This window comes from Mycetomoellerius zeteki, unplaced genomic scaffold (assembly GCF_001594055.1).
Source record: "Mycetomoellerius zeteki isolate Tzet28-1 unplaced genomic scaffold, Tzet1.0 scaffold275, whole genome shotgun sequence".
Taxonomy (NCBI): domain Eukaryota; kingdom Metazoa; phylum Arthropoda; class Insecta; order Hymenoptera; family Formicidae; genus Mycetomoellerius; species Mycetomoellerius zeteki.
In genome coordinates, this window is record NW_017257255.1 from 452526 (window position 1) to 464256 (window position 11731).

The 11731-nt window shown below is 26.0% G+C and overlaps 1 protein-coding gene across 1 annotated transcript in view; it reads right to left on the minus strand.

Moving 5' to 3' along the window:
* Window positions 1-4349: 4349 nt before the first annotated feature.
* LOC108724106 (sodium/potassium-transporting ATPase subunit beta-2) overlaps window positions 4350-11731 on the minus strand; it is a 17076-nt gene continuing 9694 nt past the window's right edge. The window contains exons 2-7 of the mRNA XM_018450279.1: window positions 9056-9196; window positions 8752-8868; window positions 8114-8295; window positions 7400-7501; window positions 6317-6488; window positions 4350-4978 (exon numbers count right to left, since the gene is read on the minus strand). Of these exons, the coding sequence (XP_018305781.1) occupies window positions 4866-4978; window positions 6317-6488; window positions 7400-7501; window positions 8114-8295; window positions 8752-8868; window positions 9056-9196 (827 nt within the window). The 3' untranslated portion in view covers window positions 4350-4865. The remainder of the gene's footprint in view (window positions 4979-6316; window positions 6489-7399; window positions 7502-8113; window positions 8296-8751; window positions 8869-9055; window positions 9197-11731) is intronic.

An 11731-nucleotide genomic window follows, 5' to 3' on the forward strand; every position in this document is an offset into this window, starting at 1 on the left:
AATTTACCTCTGTGCAAATTGAAAAAAAATGAAAAAATGGAACAATAGACTCTCAAAGAATTATAATCCTCTATCTCTGGTGAAAAAAATTTTTCACAATATCTCATAATATATGTTTAAGAATATACTTTAAATTTATAAAAATTTCTGAAAAATGCCTTAAATTTTTTTAGATTTTATAAGTTTTCTTCAGAAATTTTAACTATAGAACGAAATTATAAAATGAAAAATCTTAGAATATTTCAGAATTCACATATATAAAAAATTGTAGAAAAAAAATGTAGATTTCCTCAATATTTCTCAAGTGTTTTAATTTGTATAAAGTATCTGACAAACTATCTAAAATATTCTGAAATCGTACGGGAATTTTAACAAATTTTGATACGGAATTCTGATATGGAAATTCTGAAAAATTATATAAAGAATTCTAAAAAATCGCCAGAGATTTGTGCCTTCATTTGCTCATAAGCGCGAATTTATTTCGCCTTTGTGCAATTGAGAACGAATGAAAGAGTAGAATGAAATCTTAAAGAAGTATAATTATTTACGCGTGCCTTCCTTTGCTCATAAGCGCAATTTATACATATAAAAACCGACCAACATAATAGCATATAAAAGAATCTCATTTGGAATTATTTAATATACTCATATACATATATACATATATATAATAATAGCTGGATAGATTTTTTATAATCAGGCGAACAATTTTGAAGCCTTTTTTAATATTCAAATGACACTATAGAAATTAATATGGTCTCAGGTAATATTATATTTTTTACCTTATTGGAACGTGTCTGTCAGTAATTTTGTCAAGTAGAAATTAAGGATCGCGAAATAGATAGTAACCGTATAAATATTTCTTACAAATAAAGAATTTAAAACAAATTTGGCAAGTATATCAAACACGATAATATATTTAAGATATTTAATATCATCGTAGTATCTGTGTAAATATTGAAAAATCTGATAAAATGCTATGCAGACTTAAAAAATTTTTATGTAATTTAATAAATTGATGCTATATCATACGCCTATATTACATATAATAAAGAAACAGATTTTCAATAATAAAATATAACATAAAAAGTATGACTTAAAACAAGCAAAAATTTTGATATACCCCATTTTTTATTCTTATTTCTTTAATTAATTTCAATTAAATTTCAATTTTAAAATATTTAAATATTTAAAAATTATTTTAGAAATAAGATAATTTTCTTTTCTTTAAGGAAAAGGACAGAAATAGTGTTCATAGATTTGAAATATATAGAAATAAATATAATGGCTTGACTCAAAGAGAAAATGTTAAGCCAGCGTAATGACTAAATGACTCATGCTTAATGGTAGGATTAATGACAAAAGGTATATGTTAGTTTAATTGATACTAAGATATTTATAGATGTCAATTTGTTTTTTATTATGTAATTGCGATTTATTTGCGATTAAATCTACACGTGAAAATATTTTTAAGAAATGGCAGCTAATAAATTTTAGCTTTCTCTCAGAATCCATATAATACAGCGGACAATTCATGTATTACATCAAGTCGGAAATTGTAATTATTTGAGCCCAATTTTTAGTTAATAACAAAGGAAAATTAAAAAATTCTATTTTTTTATTCATTCCTTTATTAAATACACTGTTTAATTATCATTAAATTGTATAAGTGAAAATAATGGCCGCGGTCCGATTCACACTCACAACGCTTGGAATTATTTTTCATATTCTCATTAAGATTAAACAAGGACAAATGATGCTCACGAGTATGGAAAGTATGAATCGAACTGCGACTAATATACATGATGTTGCGAAAATTAATCGAAAAATAATGTTCTCAAAATTATAAAAGTCGTATTTATTACATAGCATAGAATAACAGCAAACTATAGAATCGAATTTTTTATCCTATGCTAACATAAATACACCTTATATAATAAAATGCGAAATATATCGCAATATATTAATTACTCAAACTTTCTCATCGTTTGTCATATTTTATTTTTAACCGGTTTAGCTGTGGTACATAAAAATACTTTTTTTTCCATTATTCTTGATAGATAAAATAGAAATACACTACATTTATTTACGCGTTTCTATACTATTGTATAATACATATGAAAATTTGATATTAACGCTAAAAAATTTTGTGACAAAACAGAAGAAAAAAAAATGTTAAAAGCAATGATTTGTCATATTGTCAAACAGATATCACATTGCTGTGCGTAATCCCAAAATCTTCATTCACATGTAAGAATACATAAGCATCGCTCACGTGGGACAATATATGTGTACCTAATGTTTTTAATAGATTATTGCTTTTAAAATTTAGATAAATTTATTTATTGAATATTGCAAATGTCCGTAATATATGTAAGAACATTACTCTTGTATAATTTACTTATATGATTTATAACATACAGAATAGGTTTACAGAGGCGCCAAGGAGTGGGATAATAAATTAACATCAACACATAATCGCAACGAATAAATTAACGATTACACAATGCTTGCACTTATTTAAAAAGACGTTTATACTTGTACGTCGAGTTATTTTTCCACCATTGAAGTTTATTTAAAAAATAATTATTATAGAACGCGATATTATTTCATTCTGTACAATTTATATTATTATACCTACACCTCAATAAGTACCAGGATGCTTTGCAAGCAAATTATTCATATGGACAATTCGAGCATATCTATATCTTATTTAATTCTAAGTTGATACGTACAAATAATTCAAGATAATAGGATAATAAGAGGTATATAGGATACTCCAAAAATAATTATATAACTTGCATGTTTCACTTTCAAAACAATATTTTAATGCGAAAATTAGTTATTTTTGGATGATCTGTTGTCAACTTTTTTTTAAATGTGTGTTTAATATCTTTTGATACTGTGTGTGTATAGATCTTCAAATACTAAACAAAATTATTAAAACTCTGGTGAAAAATTTTCTTATAATTCTTCATGTAGTTTTTCAGTATTTCTACATAAATTTCAGAATTTTTAAGAATTTCTGTAATTTTATAATTCTTTAGACAATTCTCAGATCTTTATACAAGTTATAACACTTTTCAAAAGAACTAAAAAAGTCTATATCTTTTATAAAATTCTTTATATGCATGTATGAATTCTGAAATATTATAAAATTTTAAATTCATCATTTCTGAAAAAAGCTTATAAAATTTGAAGAAATTTAAGGTATTTCTAGAAATCTTTATAAATTTAAAATATGTGTGAGTAATTCTTAAAAAAATTATGAGATATCATAAGAATTTTTTTCATCAGGATTATGAAAACTTTTATTTATATTATGTGAAAGAATAAATAATCATCCCTTTTTAAAAAAAGAACTTTTAAATTTCGCTGTAACTCTGTCGAAATAATCGCATTGAAATCAGTATAATAATGAGGTAGTATAAGAATTAATGAATTCTCGACGATTACTGTATGGTTAATAGTTCATACATTGTTATAAAATATAAAATATAATTCTTTCAATAAAAATTGTGTATTAGAAATTATCATCATTGTCAAAAAATAACAGTATGTTATAGTATTATCGATTTATCAGTTTTTATTTTCAAATTGAATGAATAAAAATATATTTTACATTTATATTTTTATTATAAAATGTCTAATAAAATATGAATATTAAATTTACAGCATAATAAATTAACAAAGAACATTTATTGCTATAAAGATCGTTATTTTATGTATAATATATGTATTATAAAGAAATCTGAACGTGGTTTTAAAGTCGAGGTAATTGGAAAGAAAATAGAGATCAATGTGTTTGTGTACGCTCTTTAGAGTATGTTAGAGTAGGTTAAATTAGATTAAGCTAGATTAAGTTAAGTTTAAATTAAGATTCTTATTGTTTACGTTTAAATTAAGTTTTGTTATGTGAGATAATAAAAAATTTTAAATGGCGTTTATGATTCTTAGGGAAACAATAAATTTATATCTGTCTATCAATAATGTAACTTAAACTTTATAACAATATTTTTTACGAATATCAATGCAATTATTTTTGACAAAGTTACAGTTTTAAAAAAATTTTCATTTTAAGAGAAGAACTGATTCCTTAATTTCTTACGTCATATAATTCGTTCATAGAATATTTTTTTTACGTTTCTAAATCTCCTTTTCCTGAAACATTTAAATTTTAACTTAGCTTTATTCTAGCTTGAATTTCTTGAACTTTTACATTTTTTAGGGAGCCAAAATATAAAGATAATAAATATTTAAAAAATTAATTTATAGTAAAATTATTTTAGATTTTCAAATTATGTAATTTGTTTAATTTTTAATTAGTGATAAGTTTTTAATACTAAAAACTATATACAATGATTAATATGAATGACACGCTATGAATTTAAAACGTCTCCGTTGAATAAAAGTCAATCATATTCTATATATCTCTCATGATTAGTATCTTCCCAGTGAAAAATGATAATGGAATCGACATCGATTTGACGTCGATTCGATAATTTCGACGTCGATTCTATTGTCATTTCTCACTGAGTTGTTTGTACGTACCTGTCAACAAAAGGCATTTTTCTTGTTAAAGCAACAAAAAGCTTTCTAAGATTAAAAATTCGAATTAGTAGCTCGATAAGCAAGAATTCCTATTGGTTAATTACATAGGTGAGCAATATCTCTAAAAGATAACAAATTTATTAATCTACTATTTTTTTCTAGGCACGAGTAATTGTCCGTCATCGTGATCGAAGATCCATATACGAAGTAACGTACATTCGAATCTTTTGTTTTGTGCACGGTTTCTTGTTCGAAAAATATGATAAAACTATGAGGGATGCGTCGAGGACGATCTCGACGATTGTAACGTACAATCATTCGTCAACCATCAGTTCAAAGTGTACTGCACCCTTCTTTTCGGATCTAATTGAACTGTATTCGATATTCTTCGCCCATGCCCGGCATTCTATGTTGATGATCTGGTTCCCTACAAAAAAAATTCGATTTAGAATGAAACTTTTCGTGAAGTACTCTTGCATCCGTAGTAGCATAATTTATTGGCGTAATATTGGCCCAATATATCCCTAATGCATGCCAATGTTCAACGAACATCTCACCAATATGCTACTCGGGATGTATTTTACATTTTTATATAAACAGATTCAAAACATTTTATATAATGGTAATAAGGCTCAAATTTAATACAAATGGGATTTAATACAAATGGGATATTTCCCATTTGTATCAAAACATTTTATTAAATTAAATTTTTTATTATATAAGTTGTAATGAAATCATGACTTTGAATACACAATAGTGCAGCATTGAGCAGTCTATTCTTCTCATCTTGTCGATTAAGACACGACCTAATGATTTTCAAATACTGATATTCAATAAGATCTTATAATTGTTTTACATTTTACCATATTTTTAAAGTCATTTATATCTACGAATATAACATACTATAGATAATATTTGTCATTATAATAAAATCCATTTTAAGCATTTTTTATTTCCGCAAAATGCATAAAATGATTTATTTTTAACATACTTTAAACATTCCATTAAACAAGTACATAAATTTAGTAATTCATTAAGTTATAACAATGTATAATATTTTATTATTTTGCTTAATAATAATAAAGATCATAATTAAGTCAATCAGAGATAGAAATACACTACGGCATAATGTATAAAATAATATATGAAATCTTAATATTATCTAAAATATTGTCACAATTTTTACATATGTGTTATTTTAGATATTTAAAAAAATATACGATTTATGAAAGATTATTAAAACAGGACGAAATTAAACCATGATGTAGCTTTAAGTGAGCATGCAGGCCGATGACACCTTTCGACGACCGATACGTGCTGCAACACACCGGCTTTTACCGGTTTCATCTGGAGTGCGTCATTTGCTTACAAGTCACGTGAATCAGTCGGTGTTGGTAGTTTCAATAAAAAAAATTATTTATCCGTACACAATATGTGTTTAAGTTGCATCATGTTGGAAATCAGAAAAAAATTATATTGTGAAAGATTGGGATAAATTTAACTATGCTTGATACATTCGGAAATATTTGAATGCTACAAAAACGATTTGTTAAAAGCCAGAAGTATTAACGAATTTGTTTTATGATATATTATTTATATAAAATATAATACAATATTATTTATATGAAAATTTTGAGTTACCGTAATTTGAAATTTTTTGCATTCTATAATCTTCTTTTGAAATAAACAATCCCGTTTTTCATTCTTGTCATATTAGGAGATATTTGATATTAGATATTTGATATTTGAATTAGTATTAACTTACTTGTTGGTCGAACAAAATGAACGGCGACGACTGGACTTAAGTATCCGGGAATATTTTCATATGGATAATAGAATCCTGGAAAACCATGTCCGTCAGGATAATAATTAATTTCGCCGATATTTTCTCGGTCATGAGGATTCTCTCCTTTACAAGATACCCATACGGTATTTAGCTGCAATGTGAGAAATATATGAATTGTATATTATGTGAGGTTTTGATGTCACAATTTTATTTAAAGTTCTATGAAAAAAATTTTCAAAAAGGTAAATAATAATTAATTGAATTTTTCGTTCAAATTTCCAAGTTTTTTGGAAATCCTTTAAACTTTAAATAGCATATTAAGAAACAATATTTTTAGATAATATTCTTTGAAAAAAATTATTACTAAACATATGCTATATATTTGTATTATATACTAAAACTTCTTTGATTAAATCTGAATTTTATTTTAAATTAATCTAATTACACTTTGCATTTCAAAGGAAGGTATTCTCTATTATTTTTATACCATATACGCATAAACATCTGCTGTTATGTGATGTTTATAAAATATTTTATACAAATACCGATAGTATATCTATTAAATACATATATATATATATATAACATTTTGTATAACAAGAGTTGTGTTATCGCAACATTATAGTAAAGAACGAGGAAATTGAACAAAAAATAATGATTTTATAATTTCTAGTTATATATGTATTCGTAGATCGAACGTATCTCACAAATATACACATACAGACAAAATATATACAATTAATAAAGATTCACAACCTTTATTCTCGTTTGGCTGTTGAATAAACAGATAATACGAAGACTAAATATAAATAACAAAGATAAAAATGAGTTGTATCCTATTTTATTGAATGTTCTTGTTATACTTTTCTTATTTTAATCTTTTGTTTCTTCATTTTTAAGCTTTAAATATAAAATTGAATTAGCGTTGAGAAACGCTAAAAGAATTCATAGACTAATGCACCAATACAGATTGCGAATCTAAATGATGAATTTTCTTTCCAATCTTTGTTCGATCCAGATTTAGTTTATCGACTAATATAATTGACTGACCGACTAACTAACCCATGAAGCGTCGACTGATTTTATATATTTGACTAAGCTCTCTGGCATATCGGGCGACAAGTTCTGAGTATCGTTATAATACTCAGGAATCCATCCGTATATCTGAAAAATAACGTTTTGAAAAGTTTTAAAAGAAATCTTATACAGGGTGGCCTACGTAAAGTGTTACAAGCTATTATCTCTATTAAACAAATTTGTTTATGTAATGTTGCAACAATCAAAGTGTAGGTACAAGGTATACGATATTTCATTGTGTATAAGTAGGTACGATAAAATTTTCACATTAAAAAAGTGATTTTAATTAATATATATTTTGAAAAATCTTTTTCTACATAATTTTTCTTAGATGATACGGCTATTGTTAGATTGCTTTATTTTAATCACACACAGAAATATCCTGAATATATCATCGAATATCCTGCAGATATTTTTAGGCTGTTTCTGTGATAATTTGAACATTTTTAGTGTATGGGATATGAATTCTTATAAAATTTTATTTTTTATGAATAAATTTATAGATAAATTAAAAGTAATTACACAATATTTATAAATGTTTCAAGATAACGAATTATTAATATTCTTGAATATTTGGTATATATATTTACGATAATTAAGAAAATATATTATAAAAAATAGATAAATTAAGATACGTTCTATTCTAATCTTATATGATCTGATTTAGCAAAAGATTTTGTGCGTATATTGCTGCCTTACCCTATTAAGTTTAATGAAAACGCAAGGTGCCGAATTATTGAAACCGTATTGTTGATTCGGAGAACATGGTCCCCAATTGTTTACATCAACTGCACATACGTTACCAGGCTTTGCTGGCTTGTTATAACTGCAGATTTGTTGATTCCTACCGCCATTTGGCAAAAGCGATGGACTGATGTAGTCTATTTAAGTAAGTAACAGAAACACAGTTGGATTATGATTAATTTATAATATGAAAGAATGAAAAATTGTTTTAATGATAGCAGAAAAGTGAAAAGAATATTTTTTTTTAATATATGAATTGAAGAAATGTATTAAAATGATATTTATATATTTTTATAAATATCATTTATATTTGATATTTATGTATTTTAAATTATATAACAATATTTTGCGAAAATTAAAGAGAAATTCGAAAATTTAATTTAAATTTAAATTTAACAAAATTGGAAAAATATTAATCATATTTCTACTGTGCAATGGAATTAGATCTTTTGAAAATATGTAAATATCTTTTTAATAATTTTTTTAATGTATTACTAACAATCAGTATTTCATGCATATATATATTAATGACACTAATGAATTAACAGCAATGCCATTATTGAAAATAAGTCAATAGATTCCATATTACTCACTTTCCAAAAATTGATCCAAGCGTTGCGTCCATTTTTGTATATCAGTCGCATTTGATGCGCTATACCAAATAAGTGATCTCTCATCGGGATTATCCGAAATTGGTCGGAATCCTAAGCCTGATGATTGCATTGATAAACAAAAAATTAAAACCAGTTAATTCAAGTCTGTATTGTAAATTATTATTTCTCTCTATCAAATAATATGATTTTTTCAAATTTATTATCAAAAAGTAATATTAAAAATAAAAGATAATCAGATTGATTTATAATATAACTTTTTAAACATGTCGGAGTGAATAATTACCTGGATTAGTACCTATAATGCTGCTACTTAAGGTCCATTTAGGTTTCTCATAGCTCAAAGTGGCCAGCATACCTTTCATGCAAATGCTGAAGAGTATCGCGAGTCCAGCGAAGAAGCAAGCGTAGAAGATAAGAGTTACGCCTGAAGGAACACAAAACCGTGAGAGAAGAATATTAATCTATCGTCTCTTCTATAAGTTTTCCTTATATTCTGTACGTTAAGAAGAATATTTCTGGTCATATGCTACGTTCTATTACGTAAAAATGTATAATGAACTAAACAAACGAACAACGGATTAACAAAAATATCTTTCAAAATGGTAGATTTTTAAAGTTTAGCAATCTTTTGACGTGTTTGAAAAAATTGATACGATATGCAAAAAACATGAAATTTTTTCATTCAAGAATTGTTAATTTTGATACATTTTCATAATTTTTTGAAAAAAAAAGAGAGAGGAATAAAAATTAGTTACACTTTCGTCATTGACGATTTGAGCGCTGTTGCGTGATTCAGATATTCGCGCGCGAATACAAGCGTGTGCCCAAAAACCATGTGAGAGTAGCTAATGTATGAGTCCATTCTCTTTCTCACACATTTTTTTTCCTATAGACAGATCTAATCTAAACTCGTAGTTTGGCGTCATGACCTGATTACCTCGGTCACTTATGCAACCACACAGATACGAAAATTTTCATCATTTCGTTGATCGAACAGAAAATATTTAAAGCATGGGGCACTGTGCCAGCGCATGCTCTAAATATAGATTCTTTTTCAGAAGCAACGTGGGTCGCAATGATAGCAGCCAACTGCCGCACCATACTGTTAGTAACTCCAGAAAAAGTTCAAATATTTTTTGAAGATTAGATTCGTGAATACTTGGATGTTTCAGCATTTGAATATTTTATGTTACGTATGTGTTTAAAAATTTATTTATTATCTAGGTAATTTTACATGCATTTGCAAAAAAGATATATCTTGAAGAAAAAAATTCGTTTAAATTTGCATGTAATGACGAATTGTTGAATATTGCTTTTCTCCATCTATTCTTATCTTTAGTTATCTAGCGTAAAGATAGCTGTATGAAAATTTATTCTGAGACATTAGAAAAAAATTAGATGAACATTTAAAATAGTCAATAATGCTGTAGCCCACAATAAATCCGCTTTGGAAGTTTTAATTTAATTATAATGCAGCCAAGTAATACGAGACTTCAAAAAATTTTACTGAGAAAAATGTTCTGGTTGTATGAACAAAAAATACAAACAAAATGAATTCTGATCATATAAATCAAAATTTTAATTATCCTAAGTTTTCTCTCGCAACTAGAATGTTTGATAGATTTAACTATAAATGTTTGATTTATATTGGATTGAATCTATCAGAATTCTAATTAACGTAACAAATTTTTTTCCAATGTATAAGTATTTTTATTTATCATTAATAGTTTTCCAAAATTTTGTGATACAGATAAAGATATAAAGGTGAGAGGTTGAGAACATCTAGGAAAAATAAGAAATTTAATGACAATTTTAATGTTTAATGATTATTATTATTCTTACCTAATAATCATAAGTAATTTTATTATATAAATAATTTTACTATATAATTTGACTATAAAAAACAACAAAATTATTTTGAAGTGTCTCAAAGAGATAGAATGTTCCTAATTGACGTTTGATAACGAGTATATATACAGCGTCTATTATTATGTCTCTGAAATTGAGGAGCTTATCTAAAGCTTATCTAGCTACTCTTATCATATCTCCCTCGAGGTGTCGACGTTAAGTGCTTTAGCTTAGATTTCTTGAATTGTCCCTGGTAACTTTTTCATCATGTCATTATTTTCATTTGCATAATGAACAATCGCGCAGCGTGAAACATTAGAATGATAACAACATGTACTGCGTGCAAGTACTTGATATTCAAAGTATTCAAATGACAGTTTTTTGTTATAACGTAACAAACGTATTCTGTCTCAGTTTTAATATCTGGATGTTGCTTGCTTTTCACAGGAAAATTACTAAACATGCGTCACACGTAGAGACTTTCTAATAAAAGTCTGGACATAAGAAAGCTACTTTTGATTGGTCCGCTATGTTTTAATAATTTTTGTGAGAGAAAAAGAAAAAGAAATAGGAAATAGGTAAGAAAAAAATAGAATAGAATAAGAAAGAGAAAGAAATTGTAAGTGTATACCCTTCTCTTTCGCAAATTTTTGTTAAAATCTATACAAAACTGCGGCTCGTGTTCAAACTCTTATTAAAGAGTCTTTCTAGTTGCACATAATGCGGCAATAGAAGTAGTTTACTTTGGAACTATTAGTTATTAATTTTTTAATATCTTTTAATAAATGTATTAAACTATAATTAAATATTTTATAACACGCTAAAATATACAACAAATCGTCTGGATTAAATCATAATATAACAAACTTCGATAAAATTTGTGTATTTCTTTGGAAACTTATTTTCAAAAATAAAGTTAGACAGTTACATTTATATGATTTTTAAAATTATATGTTTTCTACGCTTTTCTATTTTAATCAATTATATTTTGAAAATATTTTATAGAGGAGAAGGTGGTATATTATGGCACTCTAGTTACATTTTACACAATAACTTTGTTAATAATCAATATTTAAGTTTAAAACTTGACAATTACATTCATTAAAATGTT